Source organism: Strigops habroptila, chromosome 4 (assembly GCF_004027225.2).
Source record: "Strigops habroptila isolate Jane chromosome 4, bStrHab1.2.pri, whole genome shotgun sequence".
Classification (NCBI taxonomy): domain Eukaryota; kingdom Metazoa; phylum Chordata; class Aves; order Psittaciformes; family Psittacidae; genus Strigops; species Strigops habroptila.
The window spans coordinates 68,079,209-68,106,094 of NC_046358.1; the positions used below are offsets into that span (position 1 = coordinate 68,079,209).

The window sequence follows — 26,886 nt, forward strand, 5'->3', positions numbered from 1 at the left end:
CTGAAGGCTTGGTTACTGCATCTCCTGATAACCAATAACTGCTTGGTTATTGCATCTCCTGAGCAGCTGTCAGTACCACTGCCTCTGAAAACCACTCGCTGGATGTCTGAGCAAAGGGACTTAGCACAGCCCTTAGCCTTTAGCACAGCCCCACACTGCAGGGAGCTCTGCTAGCAGCAGCCCAGACCCCTGCACGCACCCCCAGCCTGGCACACAGCCTGCCCCTGGTGCAGTCAGACATGTGGATGCTGTGCCGGAGCCTGCACAAAGACTGCAGACACAGCAAGCTGTTTGCAGATTTGCTAATATTAGAACATTACACAGATTGCTTCTGGTGAAGTGTTCATCCTGGCTTTGTGTTAGACAGCAAAATCCTGGTACTGCGTCCTGTACGGCTTCCTGCTTACATCACCTACCCATGATCTTCCTGCCTGTACCAATGACTCCCAGCTGGCTGTTGCCCCAGCCAATAGCTAAATCTAGAATAACTCAATCTTAGTCTAATTTTTCCCCAGGTGTTTGGTGCTGTTTTAAATAAAGCCACTTCCATCTTTTTCTGACAATTTTAATGAAAAAGCTTTCCTGGAGAGAGATGATTTTAAGGAAGGGGAAGAACTAAATGTACACACTTAAAATAACATGAGTTTCTCTAATGACTCCAGAACGAGCTGCTGTCCTTGTGCATAGGACCCAGGGCAGAGAAAGAGCAATCCCACTTGCACACCACAGCTTGGTGATGCACAGACTACCTGACAGCTGGCAGCACTCTCCTGAAGGCTCTCCTTGGCCCTCAAACCCAACGAGCAGCAAATATCTCTGAAGTGCAACAGATCCAGCTAGGAGCAAAGGTTTGTTCCCACCAGGGAAAGCTACACTTCAGTGGTTACCTTCACCCTTCTGCCATAGGCAGAAGAACTGCACCATCAAAACCAGCTCTCAGCACAACACTCCCAAGACAAGCTATGCCTTTGAGGTGGGGAGAAGGCCTACCAGAAGTCAAATATCCCTGGACTTTCTAAAAACATACAAACATAGTTTCCTAAATTGAAGCACTGCATAAGCATATTATAGATCATGCTTGAGCTTGACAGAGCAGCGTTCAGTCTTAGAAGACCTGTCAATGGTTTTGGTGTGTAGAAGTGTGAGGTGAGTATATTTATTACAGTGCAGCAGAAAAAGTAAAATGTAGTCAGAGGTATAGCCAGAAGGCATCACTTATTTCCTCTGTACAGAGAGTCCATAGAGGCAGCAGACTGACACAGGGAAGGAAGTGAAACAGAAAAATATAATAATTGCAATTTTTTCAGGATATTTTACTGTTGGCTAAAAAATACCAATTCCACAGTCAGGAAAGGAGACCACCTGAGGAAACATGAAAAACAAAGAGGAAAGAAAACACTCCTCAAAACAGATTGGTTAAGGAAGAAAATGAAAGCAGTTAAGAATGAGCTGCTCCCAACCAATGCATAATAAATAACCAAAACTGATAAGGGAAAGAAGATTGCTATAATGAACAGAGTACCTTGATGACCTGCAATACTAGCAAAGACAGGACAGAAGAGTTAATGAATACTTCTGTTCCTCTTGGCAAGTGGTCATAACGTGTTCCTGTCACAGGATGCTGAAATACTCCAGCAGTAATAAAACCTAGCAATCAACAGAAACCACAGAAACAGGCTTTAATCAGCAGAACCAGAAACTTGCATCTACATTTTCCAGGAACTCTCAGGCCAGTCAGTACTGGCTTTCAGTAAATCTTCACTTTTCAGAAGGTGTCAGGGCTGGCAGAGAGATTTGAAAAGGAACCAGGAGGACACAAGTAACTGTACAGCAATCAGCCTCATGCCAACTCAGGAAAATAATGGAAAAGCTGAAATGGGATTCTTTAATTAATATGTCACATGATGGTAAGACAGAGCTTGTACAGATTACTTCTTACATAAAATACCCACTTGCATTGAAAAATATCAAGTTACTTTGATGAGAGCTATTTTCTATAACCCCACTTTGATTGGCACTGTCTACCAGCCCATGCCTGTATGCTTGATTAACACACCAGAACAATATCAGAATAATGCACACTAAGTGGGTTAAAACCCCATTAAAATGTCTGTGCCACAAACCACAGCTAGAAAGGGAGAATCATTGCTGAATGAGTATTGCTAGTGATGAGGTATCCTTCATCACCCACCTTGTCTGGCAGGCTGGGAGAAGGCAAGCATTTGGCATTTCAATCTGGCTGAATATTGCCTTGTGTTAAGAGAAAAAGAGAAGCCCCATTTGAAGCGGGTGTCTCAGACCTAGCTGGAAATGGAAGTTGTACACACTCAGGCTGGAACCAAAGAATGCATTTCTTTTACCAGGCAAGACAATAGTAGTTAGAATTGGCAGCAAATCCTCCATCCCAACGGCAGAAATGTTCAAGCTCAGGTCAAAGGCTTTCTTAAAGGAAAGCTAAAGACCAGCCCAAATGATGGGGCTTGCAGGAACTTGTGCAATCCTAGGCATGGGGAGATGCAGCAAGATGCTGAGTGATTTTGACACTCAAGAGCCAAGGACCACCTCCCACACTGGCTCCAGCATTTTCAAGGTGGTGTTTTCTCTAGGACCATAAATCATTTTTGCACCCGGAGGCATGTGAGGCACAATCTCCCCATTTTCACCAGCTGCTTAACCTAGTTCTTCCTCATGTCTATTTGCACATATCTAGCAACTCAGCATATAAATGCAGCATTTTGCCTGTCACCCATTCAAGCTTTCAACCTCCCCAGCTAACTTTCCATCTGCCCAACTTTCCATAACCCACCCAGTTATCTAGCTGGCTGTGTGGACAAATTTATCCAGCTCTCTCCTCTGGTGTCACTGCCCCCATCCCAGCTCTCACAAACAGCGTCCCAACAGTGAGACATAAACTTCATTCCTATCTCTGGGAAATGAATCAGTGCACATGAATATCCTTCAGGTGAATTATGGACCCTGCTGATAAGAAGCCAAGAAGTTAAACATGCATTTGCCCTACAAATGCTTCTATTCTGACACCATGATTTGAGTGGTGGTGGAATTTGGCTCTAATTAGATTGTAGGAAAGAGAAGCCAGAACACATTTTATGTCCTGCTGTTCACAGCAATCAGGACAAGCAATTCACCTTCTGCAAAGATTACCAACAAACAGAACCAGTTCTAGCTCCCACCTCAAATACGCCACACAGGTGCCTGTGTTCTCCTGCACACCTACGTGCTCCCTGATCCTAAGGTGTTGCATGTGTGCAATGAATCACTGAGAGGACAGCCAAGGGACAGTCTCCATGTGCACCCATACACAGCCTGGCTAGAGAAGGCAATACATCCTTATTCATGACAGACCACCAGTTCTGCAGAGAACTCTTGCTTTATGCGGAAAGATTTGTATCAATATTGTAGAAGTTTGCCTCACCCCAAACTGGACAAAACTTCCCCCCAGATCTTATCCCAGGTAGACAAGAACCATCAGATTTTAGCTGCAGCCCTCATGCTCCCTCCTTCAGGATGATGGTGCCCTTGGCAGTCTGGTGCCAACCTGCAGTAGGGATGAGGGTGATATCAGCCTGTGGGACACAGCAAAGTTCCCTGCAGCAAGTGTGGTACAGGCAAAACTGCTCTTGCTTCTGCCAACGATTTCCTCATGGGAAAAGATGTCTCCAGAGCAGACAGGAGGAGGCGGAGGCAGCGCAAACTCAATTCTCACTGTACAGCCAAGACCAACCAATGAGATCTTCCCTCTCATTGCCCAAATCTGGGAAGGAAGTGGATGTCTCCAGAAGATTACAGCCCACCATGTTTTGGGAATGGTTAATTGAGGGACCTGCAGTGGACAACAGGTGGTTAGGAGACAGCTGCCCATAGCAAGTAGCCATCCACATATAAATCGCCAGGACCAACAAATGAGGCAGGTTCAGTGAGTCTCTATGAAAAGTGAAGGGTACCTGGATTTGAAGCATTCTTATCCCCTATGGCTTCACCACCACCCCTGGCTGATGGAAAGGAATATTAGTGTGTGGGTCTTTGTGGAATGGTGCATCTATCTGTTTTTCAGACATCCCCAGACACAGACAGGACCTAGAAGACTGCCCAAGCTTCCGAGGACTCAGCACCACATCTGCACACAGTCTTACCCACTGCACATGGCTCCCCTGCCTGTTAATGCAAGCACAGCAGCAGGACCAGCCAGCAATCCTTCCAGATCACTAGACAGCAAAGAAATCTTACTGCGTTGAGGTCTGAGCCATTCCAATGAGCCTCCCTCACTCTGAGGATCTTAATTTTTCCTCAGCTTCTCTCTTATCAAAGAAGTAGAAGCAATAGTGTCACTGAAATAGCACCCGTAACAGTCCCCTTCCCACTTTGAGTGGGGGCTTGCAAGGTCTTGTTAACATTCCCTAGTCCTTTTGAACACTAATTATTTTGTTGAGTTGGAGCTCAGTCTGGAAACGTGTGCTTTATTAAAAATAGAAGGCAGCTACGCATTTCCAAACCACAGGAGCAAGAAATCAATGCCTAATACTTTACCTAGTACATGCTCTGTCAGAGAATGCCCCCACCTGAACAGACATTGCCTCCCACCCCCAAAACCTCCAGCAACCCAAGCACTCTTGGCAGGCTTTGCAGTAGGCCTTCCCTCTTGACCCAGCTCTTCCACTACTTTAACACTGCCTTCTTGGCTTGCTGAAACACCAATAGCTCCCTCCTAGTTAAGCCATACACTGATGATGGCTAGACTCCCTCCGGCGCCTAGCACTGTCATATTCAGGCTGAGTACACCTGGATCAAATATTTAGAGGAATAAAGCCAATGCACATCTCAGCCCCACACCTCCCTCCTGGTGCCAGCAGGGTGCCTTGCGCACAGGCCTGTTGCTGATTGATGCTCCCTGGGAACAGGATATACTGGGCTCTTTCTAGCTCCAGTCCCCAGGGACCCACATCCATCCTCCCCTGCGTCCTGAAACCGATTACACAGTCCTGCCACGATCCCTCCATCCACTGGACTACTCTACAAGAAGCAAGCAGGGACAGTCTCCTGGAAATGAGCAGCAAACAGGTTTCCCTCCCTGGTGCCCCGCCCCGGCAATGAGAGCCAGGTCCTGAAAATGGGGGACACAAGAAGGAATAGCAGCTCTGCTAGAGCAAACACCTGGAGACCTGGGCATTTGCTCTGCCAAGCAAGTCGCTTTCAGAAGCAGGAGGCCATGTATCAACCTCTGCACCACCCCCTCACTCCTGCTGAGGATCACGGAGATGAGACCAGACAGGCGTGAAACTACACTTCGCCGTGACTCTATGGAGCAAACACCCAACTGTCAAATCAGCTTGTCTGCTGCCATTTCAGATAACACAAGCACTGTCAACATGAGGAGTGGGGGGTAAGAAAAATCCTTGTCTCACTCCCCAGGCTTTCTGTGAGGAGCACAGACCCCATCCCAGGCATCAGGGGAGCCTGTGCCCAGGCAGCATTAAACATTCCTGTCTGTGAGCAGCAAGCCCTTAGGACTACTGTACTGCTCAGTAATACACATAAGATTCTTACAAGGAATATATTTTTGTAGCCTTGGTGAAGAGCAGTGTGGTCTGAATTTCAAAATGAGTTTTGCACCTTTTAATGTGAAACAACATGAGCAGCAGGAAAGGCAGAAAACATTATCAGTAAAGGGGAAAATAAACTGCAGCAGGTCCTGTACAAGAGCAGGGACATCGGGCTAAAGGGCTGACTAGCCAGAGCAGGGCCTCCAGCCTCGTCCCTCCAGCTTGGCCAGCCACATAATGCTGCTGGTAATCCCAATTTGCACTAGAACGAGCCCCTCCTTGGGAGCTGCTTTAGATGCCTAGATGCCTGGAAAGGGCTACCCACAACTGGGTCAGGAGCACGGACAGGACTTCACTCTACAACAGGCGGGTCCTGGAGTCCCTGTCCCTCTTTCCCTGACCGGCCCCATGACACTTCTGCCAATGGGCAGCTGGCGACGGGCTGGTTTACTGACAAGGTGGACCACGGACACCTTGACCCCTGGGAAAGGCCCACCTCCTGTGGTGCCGCCGTGGAGCTGAGGCCAGCCTGGCACCAGGCTTCCGCCTCCTCGGGGCCGGGCCTCCAAGCCCCGCAAGCCTTTGCCCGCGGGGCGGGCGGCAGGGCTGGGGCTGCGCCTCCCTCCAGCGCCGGCCCCGCAGCCGCGCACCGGGAAGCCGAGTCCAGCACCGACACGCGGTTACGCGCTGCTGCTCCGCTGCATCCCCGCTCCCCGGCCCGGCGGTAGGTGCTGTCACGGGGGTCGGGCTGGGGTCAGCCAGCTCTGCCCTGGGCGTCCGGGAAGGGAACATGGGGCTGAGCTACCACACAGGCAACGGGGTGAGGCCAGACACGGCTAATGGGGAATTTGAGAGGGCGGGCAGGGCCGGGCTGCAGGCTGCGGCCGTTCCCTTCTCCCGGGTGCCCCAGACGCGGCCCGCCCCTCGGTATGAGGGTCAGGACAGGGCAGCCGGAGCCAAGGTTGCCGCACTCCAGCCCTGTCCCACCTGCAGGCAGGACCCTGGGACCCACAGAGCTGGGGTCAGTATCTCCTTGCTGCCTTCTCCACCCATTCCTCCTGCAGCAGAGGCAGCCCATGCTTCCAGAAACCTGGAAGCCCTTCCTGTTGCCATGCACCCGCCCAGCTCTACGGGCTTGGTCCCACTTATCTCTCCTGCCGACCAGGCTGTGGAGGAGAGATGGTGCCACGCTGACAGCCTGCATCTACAGCAGCTGCATGAAATGAGGGCAGCTTTTTCCTGACTGAAGTCTTGCCAAGCTCTTGCTCTAGCGTAGGCAGTGTTCCCCATCCTGCAAGGCCAGCCTTAACTCAAGGCTCACAATCAGGATTATAAGGACCACCCTGTCCCCAGGCGATGGCCTGTGTCCTCCAGTCAGGGACTAGCAGGACATGGCTGCATCTCTCTTCCAGTCTCCCCTGCTAGCAGGGCAGTCTTGCTGCCCTACATGTCTGTAGGTCACCCACCTCGATCAGCTCCCAGCAGAAATTGAGATGATGAGCCAAAGCGCAGAGCTGGAAAATGAGATCGAAAACTTCCTGAGCCGGCTGGCAAGAAAAACATTCTTTGAGACCGAGTGGGACATTGCTGCCTTTGCCATCTTCCTCATCTTCGTGGGTGAGTGCATAGCTCAGCACGAGGCACATGACAGACAGCTTCTCTCGATGCTGGGCTTGGCAGGCAGTTGCCCTAATACCAGCAACTCACACAGACCCCAGCAGCACAGCCCTGGAGGAAGGACGCAGAGTGTGGCCACTCCATTTAGATTCAGCAGGCAAAGGCAGCAACAACAGCAAAGTACAGGGGCCCAGAGGAAACATACCCTGTGTAACCTCCCCTGGTTGCAAGACCACTTTTGTATCCAATGCCACCACCTTGCCTAATGCTAGAACAGGTTGACCTGCCTGGGCTCAGATGGCATTTGTGGAGTTGCCATACCCCGTGTGATGTACATTACTTCACAAAAAGTGCTGCAATGCTAACAGGAAAAAATGGGAGCACACAGCCAAGAGGGTACTTGTTGAAATGCAGGGTGCTAAAAGGGACACACATAGGCTAATGCCAATGTAACTGCCCACTTTTCTCCAGGGACTGTGTTGCTGCTGCTACTCTTGGCGCTTACCCACTGCTGCTGCGACTGTGACTCCCCAAAACGACGCAAGGTGATAAAACCCAGCCTGCTCACACAAGAATGAATCTGGGACACACAGGATGTCCCAAGGCTGCAGCCTGCCCTGCAGTATCTGTGTTGCTTGTCATAAGGGGGGAGGCTGGTGGAGGCAGAGGAGGGAAGCGGGCAGAGCGAGAAAGTAGGCAGAGCACTGGGCAGACCCTGCTCTCCGCTGCAGAGACGCACTCCTGTCTCAGGAAAAACACAGCCCAGCCACCAAGGGGGGACGTTCACACAGGGAAGGTGATGGGCAAGAGAGAATAGGCTTGGACGTGCCTGGGCAGGCACAGACATGCCCAGGACCTTTGGACGCTTCTGAGGGAGGGAGGTACCTGAGCTTGAGCACAAAGCATGGAGACCATTTTAATTTGTGTGTTCATGCATGTGCAAGCTCCTTCCCGTCCTCTTTACAATGACACATCCTTTTCCAAAACAACTAGATTCCCAGAAGCAAAGTGGGCATAGACAACCTGGCAATGGAGCCCTAAACCCACCTCCACCTCATGGCTGGACAAAACAGTTCTTCCTGCTGCTTCCCTCTGCTGCTCCTACAAATCAGAATCTATCTTCACCATGAGTGCCAAGAGCTGCTCAGCCACTTCCATCCTCCTCTACATGGATGAATACATATCCCTTACATGGTACCTGCAAAGCCATCCTAGGCCAATACACCCACTTGAGCCAGGCCACTCCACAATCCCTGTAAGATACAGTACTTGAGGGCAGACTTTTCAGCTACAAGCCACAGATCGTCTTTTGCTACTGCAGCCAAAGTGGAGAACAGGAGTTCCCCCATGCAGAGCCAGCAGTCAGGGGAACCTCCAGGTAATGAGGGCAAGGAGAAGGCTTGCTTTCCCTCCGGCTAGGAGCTGGAATCCTTTTCCAAGCTCGCAGTTGCTGATCAGCAAAAACATGCTGCGCAGCATCCTCACACTAAGATCTCTTCTGGGATAACTGAATGGGAGGCCCAGCTATGATTCTTTCAGGGGGTTGGGCTCTGGCCCTTCCACTACAGGCTTAATTTTCAGCAGGACTGAAAGCGAAGCACAGCTGGCTGAACACCAAATCACAAAATCAACTGGGTTGAGGTTGGAAAAGACCTTTAAGATAGAGGCCAACTGTTGCCCCAGCACTGCAAAGGCCACCACTAAACCATGTCACTAAGAGCCTCATCTACACAGTTTGTGAACACTTCCAGGGATGGTGACTCCACCACTGCCCTGGGCAGCCTGTTCCAATGCCTGAACACCCTTTGGGGAAGAAATTGCTCCTAATATCCAGTCTAAACCTCCTCTGGCACAGCTTGAGGCCATTTCCTAAAAGAGGCAGCACAAGGCTCTGAAGATGCCTCAAAGCACAGCCACAGCATCTGGGAACCCTTTTAGTCCCTATAGACACATTTGGAGCATGTCATCAGTGAGGCAGCTTCCTTTATGTGCTGCATCAACTTTAGAAACAGTTTACCTCCCTCTTCCCAGGGGACACAAAAGCATATGAAGATGAAACTGCTCTGTGCAAGGGAGCAGTGGCTCCCTTGTCCCTATAGCCTTTGCAGAAGATGCTTGGGGCACCCAAGAGAAAGTTGCTTCTTCATCCTGAATATTAGCAATGCCTCCAATTTGAAAAGCATCATCCCCTTAGCTAGCAACCTTCCAGTTCCAAGTAGAGCCAGGTTTTCAATTGGTACAGTCCCTCTGCTTTAGGATGATACTTTGTGTCCCTATAGATGATCCCATGACGGGGCAGGTCACCCTTTTTTGCCAGGGCACATACAAGAACAAGAAAGGTCTGATTCTGTCCTGAGAACAGCAATTCCAGAAGGCAACACCCTGAAAGGCAGCAAAGCACCTACTTGTGAATAGGAGTGGTAGGTGCATGCCCTTCCAATGTTCCTATCATAGCTGGAAGGCAGGATTAGGCCACACAGGTGCAATTCCAAGGAAGTCCTGGCAGTGGCAATACTTGAGCAGACTGGCATCAGCACACACAAATACCTGTAGTTTCAACTCCGTCTCCAGGAAGAAATGATTGTATCCTTACAAACATTTAGCCTTAGCTGAGCTCAGCAAGTAGACTTTCCTGTCTGCTCAGTGCTGAGATGCTGGGTGTGGGACTGTGCTCACTCTCTGTCACTACTCTCTGGACAATACAGAAAGAGCTGCTCAGATTGAGATAAGGGGCATTCATAAAATAAACTTTCTTTATTACTCTCTTAGTCTGTGATTCTGCTGTCATTAGCCCGCTGCAGGGCTGTTGTTGAAAGCTGCCCAGCAATTGTCTTCGCCATCTTAATTCAGGCAACTAAGTCCTTTTTGAAGGGCATATAGAAGCTGAGCAGCTGAGACCCATGGATCAGTGTCTTCTGCAGTTTCAGAACCAGCATCATCCAGGCAGCAGTAACTGAACTGCTAGACCCATCAAAAGCAGATAGCCAGTGGATCTAAGCAGTAGACCTCTATTCCCTGAAGACCAAGTAGAGATTCCCTGGGAAAAAGAAAGGTGCCCCCAGGAAAGGTTTCATTCGTAAGAACTATAGCTTCCCCAAAGGAAGCTGCTAAAAAAACAGAGAATAAAAACCCAACCCAGGAAAAGGCAGACAGGCTATTTCATTCGGCTGCAGTTGCACAGCAGTGTGTGCATGTGTCCTGGGCTCAGCTGTAAGAGTTATTTTTCTTCTTCTTAGTAGCTGGTGCAGTGCTGTGTTTTCAACTTCAGTCCGAGAACAATGCCAAGTAGTCACCAAAGAGTACGGCCCACAGCATGTCTGAGTTGCATTTGCAAAGGGAGGGGTGGGCTGTCAGTAGTTATCCCAGTATCAGTCTCACTGGGCTGCAAAAGCAGAGCCTTTAGAGCCTTATGCACTCAGAGGTTTAATGGGGAAAAAGAGAGAGACTTTAAAGTCTTTTAATTGGTGGACCCTTGTTTTATCTTTCAAATCAAGGGGTACCAGCCCAAGGCATTGGGCCAGCGTCTCCTGCTGAATCCAACTTACCTTGCTGTTGCCTTGTTCTGTAACAGTAACCTCGGCAGTGTCCTGTAGCAACTAACCACTGTCACCTAGCAGTCCTCCAGACACAGCATCAGAGCTGGAATCAGGACAGGTATTCCATTTTGCACACTCCTGCCCTCCAGAACTGAAGAACGATTATTTACATCAGAAGAAAACAACACACACTGGGTTGCAGGCTACATCCCCATCAGTAGGAAGCTGAGTTGGAGAGGATGTGGCAACATTAACTGGACTGCACACACTAGTGTGAATTAAGAAACGAGTCTCCTCCACACTCGGGGGGGTGTTAAAGATGAGCACAAACAGCTCCACAGAGGTTATTAACTATAAAAATACTCTCATCCAAGAAGCAGTTAATGGTGAGCAATTTCACACATGCGCAATCACTTTTTAAGTAGAGAATGATCTGGAACAAAGCAAAGGTTGGTAAATAAATACTCAGGGTCATGACCGCAGCTAGTCATAAGGCTAATTGTCTGGAATCAGTAATGAGTCCGCTATTGCATCAGCCCATCCAGGCCTCTCTACCTCACTTACATCTTTCATTACTCATTAACAAACATATTCATCAGTCACAGCCTGATATTCACTTGCAGGCTCCGTTACTACTTGCAACCTGTAGTATTAGCATGCATTAGACCAAGCACAGCACCAAGTGTCCTCAGAGAAGGAGGCTGCAGCAGTAAGGAGGCCTGCATTAACCTGCTCAGGATCCCTGCAATCTCACAAGGGGATGGAAATTAATGTCACGCGCAAGGTAGGCCACATATGCCCAGAGCAGAGGTCTATGCAAAAAAACCCCATAAAAAATAATAAAATAAAATAAAATAAAATAAAAAAAAAAAAAAAAATCAAAGCAACATACCTATTTCTTAGTCTCCATCCTTGGAGCTATTCAAAATAGTCTGGACATGGTCCTGGGAGACCGGCTTTGGGTGGCCCTGCTTAAGCAGGGAATTGAAACAGCTAGACTGCAGAGGTTCCCTTCCAAGCTCAACCATTCTGTGCCCCTTCCTTTGGAACACAGTGCTCTGGATAGCACTTGGAAAACACCAGGATCCCAGTGTTTTCCAGCCACGCTGTCAAGATAGGCTCCAATGGCCCTGATGTTTTGTAAGGCGCTCAGTGAGCCTGCAGTCTTCACCTCAGCGCACATGTAGGCTCCAGGGTAAGGTACTTCGGTGAGGAAAGCCACCAGAAACACAGGCTGGGCAGAGCTAGCTGGAGCCAAGCAGGACACACGTGATGCTCCCTCATCGCTTAACAGCCAGCTCCATGAGCAAACCCAACTCAGCCTCAATACCTGCAGCCTCTTCCAAACATGACCATCAAGGGAAGTCTGAAAAGTACTTCAGGTAGTACTCAGTGGGCTGAGGCTATACAAACCAGGCCCAGCCTTCAAAGAGCTGCCCACCTCTGCCCTCAGAGACCACTACTCTCCTCCCAGTAAGGCAAATAGTAACCTAGCATGCATAACTAAGAACAGCCACTCACTTGTAAGAGAGCACATAATCTTTGATACTCTTTCATTCTCAGCACTGACAGCCCACAGGAACATGGCAGGTCTGATTATCTTTATTTTACAGTTTCCAAAGCCTAGAAGGCTAAGTTACATACTGTAGCATCCACAGGTAGGCAGCAAATTGTAGAATTGTAATAGCCACATGGTACTCACTTTGGGTTTAGTGACAGGATGTGAAACTGCACAGCTGTGCTCAAGGTATCAAGGCAACTCCAAAGGCTGGCAGTGAAAACAAGATACTAAACCTGGAAAAAAACAATTGGCCAAACTACGGCTTAGGAAAAAAATATATTACCACATTAATGCCAAGGGTGTGGGGGCAGGGGAAGAAAAAACACCGCAGTAGACCATCCCCAAAGGGGAATCAATAGCATGGACAGAACAGACAGGAGAGGGAGAAGCTCAGGGCTAGTCATAACCACATCTGGACCAGATCACAGGAACATATTTCACTGCAAGGAGCAACATGCCCTACACTTTTTGTGGTGTGTTGAATTACTCTGTCTTCACCCCTTCCCAGGCAGCTCACAGCCCAGCAGTTAGTTACAGCACTGCGTGCAAATACAGTTAGTGACAGCAGTCCACAGCTCCCCATCCCCTGTAATGGACTAGTGTAATTAATCAGAGGCTTGGAAAGTGTAAGCCACACAATGCACATGAGAACAAAGACAGGAGCAATCTCTTGCCAATGACACAGCATTGCTCGGTGCCCTGCTTATGCAGCAGTCCCAAACAAGGCTACTAAAGCTGTGTCTCAGGATATACTCACCCTACCCTATGGAGAGCCACAGGGTAGGTAGTGAACCATAGCACTCCTCAGGCTGACCGGGACTCAGCTGGCATGTTGAAAACAAACAAAGACACTGGAACTGCTGTAAGGGCTTGGAGACTTCACAGAGAACTAATATGGCCTGTAATTCCAGTAACTGGAGAAAACGGAGATCTGGAAAGGTAGAAGAAAAGCAAGTAAGTTCCCATATCCCTTGGGCCACAGCAGAAAGAGCATATAATGCACGCATGACAGTTGAACTTTACAGTCTTACGCACTGCAGCACTACATTGCAGAAAGGCAGATTTGCTGCTATTGTCACTGAATAGGCTTAGAACACAAACTTATTTGCTCGAGGTGGCAGCCAGCGTAGCTGCAGAACTGGTACTGAATATCAGTCCACTGGAATCTAGTTTACTAAGGTCTCCATCCTCCCCTCCCGTACCCTGGCATTTTCTCACAAAAACAATCTCATGAGTGAGACACAAAAGTGTCTACCTGCTCCCACCTAGTCACTAGTTCAGCAAAGACTTCTGCCACACTACTACACTTACCCTAGCTGGCTGTCTGCTAGCCAGTGCCAGCCAGCTCCCTGGCTCCAGAACATTGAGTCATCATTTGTTTTCAGTTTATATGTAAGTTGTACAGAGTAACATCACATCAGAGTTTTAGATCTGAGGTCCTCTCAAAACCCAAAGTTAAAAACAAAGCCCTTTTTCTAAGGCCATTACCTTGTCCTTCAGTTGCTGGCAAAGCTGCAGTGAAACTGTGAAGAAGACAAGGGCATCATTTAACCATGGGACAACACATTCCACTTTATGGACATGGCTGACTTCATACCGCTGATTGCCAAACTCACTGCAGTGGGGGGAGAAAAAAGAGCACAGCTTCACATACAACAGTACGGAGCACAACACTCAACTGTCATCCATTCTCACAGACGAGACTATTATGATTTCTACTACATTTAGAAGAACAACTGGCAAAGTTAGAGAATATAAACTCTCAGTCTACCTCTGACCAGATTTAGAGTTAAGCTAAATCTAAGAGCGTTGTTAGAAACTTCACCGCTTTTCAGAGAAGCACAAAAGCCATAAATGCAAATGGCAATGCCAATAACCTAATGTTCACTTTGGACCACTCTCATCCCTAGATGAACTTATGGCACTGTATAGATGGGCTGTATCCTGCAAAGTCACATCTTTGGGCAGGCCTTTATGACCAAGTCATTAAAGCAGCACTGTTACGGGCACCTACACATTCACAGGCACAGGCACAGCAAGTGACTGCACAGCTGCTTCATTTAACAGATGCTACTATTAAAACTACATACAGCCATTTGAATCTCATCCTCAGCATACTCCTACACCTGTTACACAGCCCTTGTAGTGACTGTACTTACAATATAGCTCCAGGGTTGTGTAAAATGGACCCTCCAGCAAGCTTGACATTCTAGAAGAGAAGGAAAAGGTTTTAACACAGTAAACAAACTACTTAGAAGGACACTTAAGGTTTGCACTTTCAGTAGCCTGACATCAAGAAATGCCTATTCTGTATCTGCCTGAATATTCCAGTCACAGGGAATCCATGACATTTGATCCCTTCCTGCTCCTTCATGAAAAAGAATCTACACAGTCGCTGAGTCCAACTTAGCTAACAAAAATAAGACGAGAAGATCCAGGAGAAAAACAAAAGAGATTTTTAGGAAAAATATCTTTACAGAGGACTGCATTTCATAAAGCTTAAGAGTTTAATTCTGTTTTTACAACACACCAAGCTGACCCAAATGCAACAGGTAAAGCAGAAAAGTATCCATCAAAACTGTTCAGAAAACCCAAGATGCTACTTTAATATAAACTGCATTAACACAATTATGCCTTTCCAAAATTACACAAAATTATCAACTATTTTGTAAGATAAAGCATTACTTGGCAAAAAATTGTTACTGGCTTTCTCCAGAACACTAGTATTTTCTTCTGAGTTAAGTGTCCATGCCCCAAACTAGATTTAGAGTCAGAGTTCTCTCTGCAGCAGATCTAAACACAGACACTTAATAGCAGTTAAGGTCATTTCTGCGTATCACATTGCACCATGTAACAGTGCATCCTCACAGTGGGACATAGGGAAAGGTAAATAAACAAAGCTTAAGAAATAGTAGGTGTCACCTTGGTTGTGCTGGGCTGCAGCACATGGAGTTGGTAGACAGTCAGGCACAGCTTATTCAGGTTAATATAGAAATTCACAAGGATGTCTGGAGGCAGAGCAGGAGTGAACATTTTCTGGTGAGAAAATAAGCAGTTTCTTTGTCAGTTAAAGGACCATTATTTCTAATGCTGGGAAATCACTACCTTTTTCTAAGCCATACTACAGTTACCCCATAGTGAGCGGGACATTAGGAAAGAAACAAAGACTAGGCAGTTTGCATGCAATGTTTGTTCCTCTTGCTGCACTTGACAGAAATGGTGTGTGCATGATGGTGACAAAAGAGGATGGAGGTAGCGTTCACAAGGGCAAATCATCCCTGGAGAAGATTACTGGGAAGAGAACAGGACTTTTACTCTCTGAGAAATAGAGCCCTCATGCCCAAGTCATCTGTTTTCCTACAGGAAGCTTCAGAGAAGCCAAAAATGCAGGGTTTGCAGCTACTTCTGCTCTCTTTCTGCCTCAGGAGACACTTGGAAACCCATTTCCACCAGGATATAGCACAATATCCTAACTGTTGCATGCTACCAGACTGTACGGAGATCTAGACCATGACATACTTACTGCGAGACCACTGGAGGCAATCTCTGGCAGAGTTAGAGTGGCTGGAGTGGTAAGCCGATTTCGGGCTCTTGAGAGCTGTAACATCACAGCGTCCATAAGCTACAAGAAAACATACAGTACACTGCTGAATGGCAGTCCCTGGACAGCCCTAGATAGCATACTGCAGAATCCTACAGCCTTTTGCCAAGTGTTACAACAGTCACCACCACCAATACCTCCTTGCCTTTCCAGGAATTCAGGGACTTACTGGGAAGGGGTGGCTCCCACATAAATGCAGTTTAACTGTCACCACCATCATAGATGCTTGTGAGACAGGTAGAAGTGTTTAATATCAGGGACTGACGAGAGAACAGCTATTCATTAGAAGAGTAAGAAGAGAACATGAGATCAATTACTGATGCTACAGAAGCATCAACAAAACTCATTATGAGCTCTTCTGAAGAGCATTAAGGAAAAACAACAAGCTGTGTTCTAGTTATCCCCATTCCCACACCACGGATACAACAACTGCTGCATGTCTCCCGCCCCGTTCATAACCATCTATGAGCTAGGGCACTAGAGAAAAGAACCAGCTCATTGTGAGTTCAATCCTGCCAGAAACCACAGTCCAAAGGCTTATTCAGGCAGACTTCCTTTTCCATAAAAAATGTGGGAAGCAACATGCCTGTTATAGAGCTCATAACTGCTAAGATGTTATATTATGCATGTTATATTATGACTAATTTCTCCCCCCTGCTTCCACCCAAAGGTAAAAAAGTTTTATTACTTAGCTTCTTCCTATTAGCAGCCCTTGCCCACTAAACCACAAGGTTTAGCTTTCTCGCATTTTATATTGTGATGGATTCTAATGAGTAAGTTGAAGCTGGTAGCTTCAGTGAGCAATTCCAAGCAAAGGGCTGGGCTTTACTGCCACTCAGCAGCTGGTCTGTATCAGATCACATCTACTACTAGTAAGTAGTACTTTCAAATTGTCAGTAAGTCATGAGTACTAACTGCAGTCTTTTGACAACTACCTTGTGTCTTCACTTGCCATAAGCACTGACAGGGAAGAGCATGAGCTCTGTAACCACATCCAAAAAAGATCTAGGGAGATGCTCCCAGATTATCATCGCTGGCAACAATGCACTGACTGCTCATGTTACCATTCACCAGGATGTACAGTCCTGTTACTTATGCTAAACTGGCACAGATTCATATCAAATATGAGGTCACATGGTGTCGTGGTTTAAGCCCAGCCGGTAATTCAGCACCATGCAGCCCCTCCTCACTGGCAGAGCATGACAGACTGAAAAGTCCTTGATCAGGGTAAGCGCTGCTGAGCAACAACTAAACCATGGGTGTGTTATCAGCATTGTTCTCAGACTAAAGTCAAAAACACAGCACTGCAACAGCTACTAGGAAGGAGAAAAACAACTGTTACAGCTGAACCCAGGATAAACGGATCATCTGACACATCTGGGTACAACTGGGGAACCCATTTCCAGTACGAGACTCAAGACAATAATGTACATTAACTGTCTTTAAAACAGCAAATGGAGGGAAGAAACCACACAAGTAGAGAATGCTTTTTCCTTACCTTGAGAACCTCCGAGCCTGTTCTGAACTGGTAGTTTACATCTCTGTTCATAAGCAGGTAAATGGCTTGGTTCACATGGTTTCTAGCATCCTGGATCTGCAAAGGTACAAATGCAGCCCTCTTAAAGAAACACTCTCCATGATACACACTAGATACACACTAGGAAGTAGAGGCTTCCCTGATTATCTCATTGGCCCTAAGAAGATGGTGACTTCTCAAATGTTAAGGCCATTTCTGCCTAAGTACCAGACACTCACTAACACAAATCTGCCACTGCCCAGATGCATTATTGGGTTCTTCACTCCAGGACTGGAGATGCAAAACAGTCTGATAGCTACAACCTGGATTGTCAATAAAAATATTGCTGCTGCCCTGAAGGAACACTGACATCACGCACTCTCATCCTGGGAGGACTCTGATCATGATTGTGCAGATAGGAATTCTCACCGTTCATGGCAAGCAGTCAGGTCTAACAACATGCATAATGAGTTCTTTTTCAGGAACTACTGGAGCTAAAACCAATGACATAAATTACATCAATAGCAGCAACAGTGACCAACAAACATGGATTTCTAATATAATTGTAAACTACAATTGTTGAGGTTGAGAGTTACCTCCAGCATCAAGAAGCTGCCATTGTGCCACTTGTGTGGCACTTGACCAGGTTCAGGACACAGCTGGCTCAAGTCGCTGTCAAGCAAGACTACTTGTAGCCAGAAGACAATTACCAAAGCAAGGTTAATAGGTTATCCCAGGATAATAGGAGCACAGGAGCAAGCACAAACCAGAGGAAAGAAAAAAACGGCCCTGGGAGAAAATGATTTGTGCTCAGTTCCAGGCAGCAGCAGGAAAATTTTAAAAAAGTAAAGGGGCAGATCAGAGTGTGCAATAAATGGGAAAGGTAAGCAGGGAAGCCGGTATGAGAGGTGGCTGCTGGAAGATGGATAACACAGCTTGGGATATTTGTAGTTTGATACATCTACACTGCTCCCCAGCACCCCCAAATCCCAGCTGAGCCTTATAGAGGCCTCCCTGCCGTAGATCTGGGTACTGGTTCCTTCTCATCTATTGCTCAGGGATCTGTATAGCCCTGCTCTTACAAAGCATAAGGCTCTGGAGGCTACAGAGAGCAGAGAGAGATGAAAACGTGCACTGCCAGACTGCAAAGACACTCTGCAGGTACTTGGTCTATGGCATCTCCAAACATCATCTCCAGCTTTTATATCTTTCAGATGCTTCTGAGCGAGCTAAATGGTTCCTGTTACCCAACTCAGCAATGCAAATCCTGCCATTATAAGGACTTGCTTCATTCTTATTTCCCCTTGATTTTGCTGGTTTCTAATCAAGTTCCTCAAAACTTGTCTGCCTGCACCTGTGTTCCTCAAAAATGTGCCTATACTACAGATTCTTACTGATGGCTTTACTTTGCACAGAGGAACAAAGCTTCAACTGGTACCACTCACTAAGGGAGGAAAACTCACAATACTTCAAGATACTAATTTTTAATTCAGAAGACAAAGATCGCCACATAATCACTGTAAATGCTTCTGCACAGAGTCCTTCAGGCACTAACACTTCACATCTGAACAATATCAGAACACAAAACTTGCAAGTAAATAAAGGAAGGTGTTTCCCATAAAAGCTGGTAGAAGCCTATCAACCAGGCAGCAATAGAAACCAGCCACAAAACAGGACGTACTGATAAGTGTCACCACAGAAACTTCCCTGCCTTGTTGTGAGGCATAAACAAACCCAGTCGGGCTTGGCATTAACATCTCAAGTACAAGATTTTCCAGATTTCTACAAAGTTACCAGGTAGAGGTTTCACTCCACTGCCAAAGCAGTTATTGGAAACTGAACTCAATACCAAATGCACCGATCACCTAGAAAAATCTGAGCCATGGCATAGTGAAGCACAGGGAATACATCTTTCTAAAACCTACTCAGCTACAACAAAATAACTGCAGGAAACTATGTCTTCAAGATCAGGTCCTGAAATCAGGTATCTCCCAGCAAAACAGGGGGAAAGAGATTCAGTGTTCTGGATAACCAAATCCCTTTAATTTCTTAGCTGAGGGAACTTAGCTATGCCACAAGAGCACAGTGCAGTGAGGTTTATTCTCAGCTTAAGGAAATGTTTCTGTAAGAGAACAAGACCAAGCTACTCAAAGTTGCCTGAAGTTGCTTTTTGCCCTGCTAGCCTGGGTTTTACAAGCAGACACAAGGCCAGTACTGCACAGCCACCCTAGGCACTCCTTTGGAAGCATTATGACTCCTTTGGAAGCATTATGACTGCTATGCAGACAGCCTTCAGCTCACTTGTGTTTCAGGCACAAGCAGATCCCACCTCTCTCCCAGCACCGTAACTGAATTTAATTGCACCTGTTTCCTCCCTTAGTTAATGTGGGATGGACATAACCTTCTCTCTCGGAAAGCAAGGGCCTACAGCTACTGCTTGGAGGGCACGGGTGCTACAGAGGGGTAGACATCTAAAGTTACCAGTACCTGCTGCAATTTCCACTGCTTGTCTTCCCGAAATGCAAAGTGCAAGAGCTGATTATTTCTGGGCATTTTCAGATTAACGTCCTTGAAGAAAGAAACAAACACATGAGAGCAAGCAATCCCCACATGAAGAACATGGAGACTGCCAGTCCCCCTCCATTCTGTCTCCCAGACCATCTTGGCAAGCTGTTTTCCACTGTCCTGGCATGGCCAGAACCTCAGTCCTCCTACAAGAAGGTGTTAATACAAAGGGTAAGTTGAAAGGCATTTAGTGAATCAGGACCCAGGCAGGTCACACAAACTCATCTCAGAAAGCCCATGAGGAAATTTGATATTAAACAACAAAGGCAGTAAAAGCCAGGAATCCCCATGGAAGTCGACTCCACCACTCACTACAGAGTGGGCATGGGATGGTGTTAATGCTGGATCTTAACAAATTTCAACAGTTGCTGAAACATTAAGGATTTAAGGCCCATTAGAGAAGACTGACAAAGAATACTTATTGATCACTGACAAAGCACAGTAAGGATGGCCTCTACCTTGAGGTCATCCAAATGTGAAAGGGATGACTCCCACCCCTTGATGGTGTTACAAAGCAAGAAGTACTGCGAGTACTCACAGCTTGACATAGGGCATCTCCCTGCAGTGTCAACACTCCTTTCACCTGGTCTGTGCTGAAATGAGAAGAAAGATCTGGGAAACACTAGTCACAGGAGGCAAGAGACATGTACTGAAACATCGATCTAATGCCACCCCTGCCTGTCCCATGTAGTTGACCCCCCTGATTTCAGCTGGGGGATGCAGATGAACCCCACACACACTTTCATGTCCTGAGCCCTTGGCTTGCAGCCAGCTGCCGTCATGTTCTTTTTGAGCTACCTCACCCTAATTGCCCTGCCTAAAACATTATGTTTATTTCTGATCCTATCCTTACTTCATGTATTATCTATCAACAATTTGGTTGCTGTTACAAACAGCTCTAGCAGGCACAAACACAAGATCTTAAGATTACTTACTGACACTGGAGTGCTAGGTGGTTCATATGGGAGTTGAAAGTTGCACACATACACACCCCCCCACCAAGGGAAAAAAAACACCACAAACCAAAAAACCCCACACCCCAAACTCTTTAAAAGGCCCCGCAAGAGGGCTTACATCTATAATGAACAATGGGGGAAGACTGAAGCACCTGGGCCTTCAGGAACTCAGTTTAGCCACATCTTACATTTTAATATACTAGACAGAGATTCTTGATATCAACACTTTCTAAGATCCACCCTGCAACAGTAATGAATACTAAAATCAACTTTAATATCTAAAGAATGGAACCTTCAAACCCAATACAGAATCACTGCATCATTCTATAAAATGTTCACCATGCTGTTCCTAAGGACTAAGGTGTACTACTTTGCTTGCAACATCTGCCAGAGTGCAGCTATTCAGACCAAGGCCTACGCTGAAGATCAAAAAATGGACAGCTACTTCTGAAGAATTGCACTTCTATAGCACCTTCCGCATAGGTCTCAGTTTGCTCTGTGCAAACTATCTTTCTTATTGCTATTTTAGGGCGATCAAGATAAGATTTGTCCACAGTCAGTCAGAAACTGAACCAAGAGCAGAATTTAGGTCTTTTAATTACAACTCCCTGCACCCAGAATCAGAAAAACACCTCTTGGCAAAACTGCTGAGAGCAGCACACTGATGCAACCCGCCAGTCAGTGGTCAGGAACCAATGACGACATTAAAGGTGTTAGTAGGAAATGGCACAAGTCTGGCTAAGGCAGCCCTGAAACACAGCTACAGACTGTTACATTAACCTGCCAGAAGGGTCTGTTTGTTTTTCCTTAAGGCAAAATCTTGTATTAAAGAAAACCCCTTTACTTTTGGAGTGCTGTAGACCTTTGCATCAGATGCTAGAGGAACAGCACCCTGCACCACAGAGGAGAGTCCCCAGCACAGCCCCCACCAAGTGGCCTGGCAGATCAGCAGCAACCCAGTGACCATGACCACTTACCCCGATGTGCTCAGCACAAAGTTCTCCTGTTTGACAGCTCCTCCCAAGCCACTGGCAGGCAGGGCAAAGCGTTGAGAGGCCTCCTGCCCGAGAGAGGACACAGTGAGTGCTGGAGCATCCACTGGGGCCCAGCTCACCTCAAGCCAGGAACAAAGACAAGAGAAGAGAAGAAACGCAGATGCCAGCAAGTGGCCAAATGCGGAGCGATCATCTTTGCAAGCCTCCTACAACCCACCTACCAGAACACATGGATTTTACCTCATCCTCCTGCAGGACATACAAGAAAGTTGGAGAGGGGCTTTGGACAAGGGCCTGTAAGAACAGGACAAGGGGGAATGGCTTTAAACTGGCAGAGAGAGAAGACTGAGATGAGCTCTTAGGCAGAAGTTCTTCCCTGTGAGAGTGCTGAGGCGCTGGCACAGGTTGCCCGGAGAAGCTGTGGCTGCCCCATCCCTGGCAGTGTTCAAGGCCAGGTTGGACGGGGCTTGGAGCAACCTAGTCTAGCGGAAGGTGTCCCTGCCCATGGCAGGGGGTTGGAACTGGACGAGCTTTAAGGTCCCTTCCAACCCAAACCAGTCTGGGATTCTTTGACAGGTGAAGACCAGGAGGAAGCTCAGTGCACGCAGCCCATGGCGAAAGGCCTTGTAAATCCCGTGCTTCAGCTGTCACTCTGCATAGCCCAGCCCAGCCCTGCATGCCCTCAGGGCCATGGCAGTGGCCCTTTCTCATCATGCTCCCTGCCCAGGGCTGCACAGCGCAAGCACCGCTGGTCCGTTACCCACCTGGGAAGGGTGAAAACCAGCCCTCCTTACTGGTTATACTGGCTGGCAGCTGTCCTTTAATCACACTTCACCCTTAAAACTCTAACAAATTCTTCAAAACAGACACTATATATATGGAGATACTGCAAGCTATTGTCACCTGCTACTAAGTCATATCTTGGGTTGGCACTACGGCAATCTGACCTGCCCTGGCCCTCACCCCTTACCTCCACATTTTTGCCCCTGCTCCTGCATCGACCAGGAACCACCTCAGAAACCTCAGGGCATGAAGAAGCTGGGCCTGTTGAAAACTAACCTAGCAGGACAGCAGTGAGCTCTTGTGCACACAATCCCCTTTGGCCAGTTCACCACCCGCCTGCCTGGAAAAAGCTAAACCCAGCACCCCAGGCTCAGGCTGGCTGAAAGGTGCTGCAGTCCTGGTTCATCTGAACACATCGCACCTCTGAAAGTGGCAGGCAGCAGCACAGAAGCAGGAACATTGGGTATATCAGGTGAATGATAGTTATGAATGATGAGAGTGCATGCTACTAATTACTGTACAAGTAGTAGCTTGTCAGCTAAAGGCTGTCATGCTCATTTCCACCATCACATGAGAGAGTTACGGGCAGATCCAGATTCTCTGTTCTAGAAGATACTCCCATCTCATGCAAATGCCTGGCAGACAGGTCTGGCTGCCTCTATGTGCCTTTTCAAAGCAGCTCTCAGCAAAGAGGGTCAAGAACAGAGCAATCCAGGGGAAATCAGCTTTATTGAGTCCTCAAGATCAGAGGACAAGCAGACACCTGGGACAGCACTAGACATGCGTGATGGACCTTTCTGTGCACCGTCTACCAAGTTTTTCCGCCAGGGGAAATCTACCACCATTCCTCACATGGGAGAGCAAACAAACCCACAACACAAAAAATAGATGAAGCAAATTAAACCTTACCTTCAAAATATCCTGCAGCTGTTTCAAAACAACATGGACCTCTTCTTGTAAAAGCCATTTAAATTCTTCTTCCTACATTGTGGAAAGATAGCAGTGGACTCATTAGAAGTCAAACACTGGAAATAGATCTCTCAGTCACACATGAAAATTATTTAAGTTCTAAGTATACTGCTATGTCCATGTTGTTTAAATCACATGTAAATCTCTAGTAGAAGAGAAATACTTAGTCCTGATTTGTTAAAGGGCCTTACTCTCCATCCCAACCAAATGAATTGCCCTCATTCTCATTTTGACGTTGTTTTACAAAACAGTCTTCATGCAAATCATAGGACTGCGAAAGAACAGGCAGCACAAGAGGTGAATTTCAGAGAAACATGCAGACCCTGCTGCTTCAAAACCTGGGACATCTTTTTAAGCTGCTGGAGTGGGCTGACCCTGGCTGTCAGGCAGCCAGACACCCACCTAGCCTCTCCCACTCCCCCTCCTCAACAGGATAAGAGGAGGAAATGAGATGAAAAGCTTGTGGTTGAGATAAAGACTAATTACCATCACAGGCAAAACAGACTCACCTTGCAGACAAATTAGGTGGTGAGAAACAAAGACAAAACCTAAAATGTTTCTCCTCCCCCAGCTGGTAACATTTTACCAAGCAACAGCAGCATAAAGGTAAACCTAAACTGAAAAGTGGATGGGAGAAAAAGGCTGAAGAATCCTCATCACCTGGGCAAATTCAGTAAGAAATAAGTTTGGATCTGGTGACTGCCTCAGCCAGCAGAGAAGCCTGTATAAAGCAGATTCTTGAACCACACAGCTAAGTATTGCTGTTAAACCACAAGACCTGATGCTGAAAACCATCACAGAAGTGGAGACAGGAGCAAGCAACTGACAAAGAAGAGATTGACACTTGCTGCTTTAGAAGAGAAATTTTCCACATGGAAAGTACTAGAAGGGAATGAGTTGAGCAGGTTGCCCAGAGAAATCATGGTGAGGTGTGGTCAACTCAGAAATTTAAGCCTGTGGTTTCTCTCCTAGAAAAGTCCCTGCTCACCGTGAAAAACACAAAATAACTACTCCCTGATGTGTCATCACCTTACACACGAGTTATCTGAATAAACAGTAGGACAAGGACAGTTCTGTTTCCACAAATGTTCACCCAAAGCAGGTACACACAACTAACCTAGGCAGGATTCTCCGTTATCCTTCAAACCAGCGTGGCTGCAGGACTACTGACTTTCACCATTTAATCCTGTTTTGAGTTTCTGGGCCTCACACCAACATACTGGATTCCTTGCTCTTTTGTTCTGTTACACTTGCTCTCCTTCATGTTCCCAAAGGAACAGAACTCACACAGGTAACACAGACACCTTCAGTGTCTCCACCACCCCACTGCTGCCATGCATGTGTTTCCACTGCACATCATCATTGGTATCTTTCACCCCACAACCGACAGCACAAGGTCTTCCTGCCCCAGTATTAATTTTAGACTAAGTCAAGTCCATTCACCATGTCTGCGCAGCTACATGTTTCGTGTTTTTGGGGAATGCAGTCATATCATTCCAAACCACAGTAACTTTAGAAAACTTTGATTTTCACACGTGGCTTTCTGCCTAGCTCAGATGCATCTCTCAAATTCCCTCCTTTGAGAGGAAGCTTTCACTACTTCTTGCAGATTGTGTTGCCGGAGGCATCTACAATGTCAGCAGGTCCAGGTCTTCCCCACCTTTATCAAGCCAACGAGGCTGTTCTGACATGTATTACAGAATCACATAATCATTTTGGTTGGAAAGGATCTTTAAGATCATTTGGTTCCAACTGCCTGACACGGGCAGGGACATCTTCCACTAGACCAGGTTGCTCCAAGCCCAGTCCAACCTGGCCTTGAACACTGCCAGGGATGGGGCAGCCACAGCTTCTCTGGGCAGCCAGGTTGAACGCCTCACCACTCCCACCGTAAAGAATTTCTTCCTTATATCTGTCTTCCCTGTTTAAGTTTTGGCCCATTACCCCATGTCCTATCCTGCCTACCATTTGCTGGGGCTGGTCCTCCACCAAGCAGGGTGTTGGGCTGACTATGAAAAGCATCAAGGTCATGTAACTCAACCAGTGCTTGCCGTAGGCAGGGCACTGACCTGCGCCCAGACCCGCCCGCGGCCAGCGCAGGGAGCGGCAGCAACCCCAGCGCGCCCGCGGCCTGCGCCAGGGGAGGCCGGCTCAGCGCGGGCCGCCACAGCAGCTGAAGAGGGGTCCTGCGGCGGGTCGCGGGGCTGAGGGCAGCACGGCACCGGAGCCCGGGGCTGGCAACAAAGCCCCACGGCGGCGCACGCAGTGGTGACCGGGCGGCATTCACGCAGTGCCGCGACCAGGGAACGGCCTCTCCGCAGCCAGCCAGGCGGCTGCGGGTCCCCGCCCGGCCCACGGCAAAGCCGCCGCTGGCCGCCCCTCGCCCAGCCAACTCACCAGCACCGCTCGCTCCCCCACGCTCGCCATCGCCGCCGCCATAGCGCCACCCGCAGCCGGCCCCGCCCCGTCGCTGCGCCTTCGGCCGCCCCCATTGGCTACAACCACTGCGCCTCTGCCCGGCAACACAGCCGAGGCCTCGACTGATTGGGCAGCACCACGCTCCTTGCGCAGCCGAAGCGTGGCGAGCTGACGTTCGGCGGGTGAGGGACAGCGCCGGTGGGCGGGGCCGGCGGGTGCGGCACCGGTACCGGTGGGATGGCACCGGCGGAGGTGGAGGTGTTTATTCCTCCTATCTCCTGCCAGCCGTCGCTTTGGGTAAGATTAAAACCTGAAGTCAAGCTGTGTTCCTGCTCTGTTTTCATGGCTCTTGTGAAGCTGTTGGAGCGAGTCCAGAGGAGGCCACGGAAATGTTGCGAGGGCTGGAGCAGCTCTGCTCTGGAGCCAGGCTGAGAGAGCTGGGCTGGTTCAGCCTCGAGAAGAGAAGGCTCCTTAAGGGGAGACCTTAGAGCAGCTCTCAGTGCCTGAAGGGCTACAAGAAACCTGGAGAGGGGCTTTGGACAAGGGCCTGTAGGGACAGGCCAAGGGGGAATGGCTTTAATCTGCCAGAGGGGAGATCGAGATGAGCTCTTAGGCAGAAGCTCTTCCCTGTGAGGGTGCTGAGGTGCTGGCACAGGTTGCCCAGAGAAGCTGTGGCTGCCCCATCCCTGGCAGTGTTCAAGGCCAGGTTGGACACAGGGGCTTCGAGCAACCTGGTCTAGTGGAAGGTGTCCCTGCCCATGGCAGGGGGTTGGAACTGGATGAGCTTTAAGGTCTCTTCCAGCCCAAACCA

The 26,886-nt window shown here is 48.0% G+C and overlaps 1 protein-coding gene across 7 annotated transcripts; it reads right to left on the reverse strand.

The window, feature by feature from the left end:
* Positions 1-1,704: 1,704 nt before the first annotated feature.
* On the reverse strand, positions 1,705-26,137 carry ROGDI (rogdi atypical leucine zipper). Of its 7 annotated transcripts, none has more exons than XM_030485259.1 (11): positions 26,055-26,136; positions 23,598-23,669; positions 21,888-21,970; positions 20,493-20,547; positions 19,877-19,957; positions 17,372-17,467; positions 15,796-15,894; positions 15,195-15,308; positions 14,432-14,481; positions 13,761-13,887; positions 1,705-1,870 (listed from the first exon to the last, which is right to left on the reverse strand). In XM_030485259.1, exons 1-11 carry the CDS (start codon positions 26,094-26,096, stop codon positions 1,841-1,843), a joined length of 849 nt encoding a protein of 282 aa, XP_030341119.1. In that variant the 5' UTR covers positions 26,097-26,136; the 3' UTR covers positions 1,705-1,840. The 7 variants fall into 7 exon arrangements, with proteins under 7 accessions (XP_030341119.1, XP_030341115.1, XP_030341120.1 ...); XM_030485255.1 differs by lacking the exon at positions 1,705-1,870 and adding an exon at positions 8,142-10,212; XM_030485257.1 differs by lacking the exon at positions 1,705-1,870 and adding an exon at positions 11,288-11,523.
* Positions 26,138-26,886: the final 749 nt, after the last annotated feature.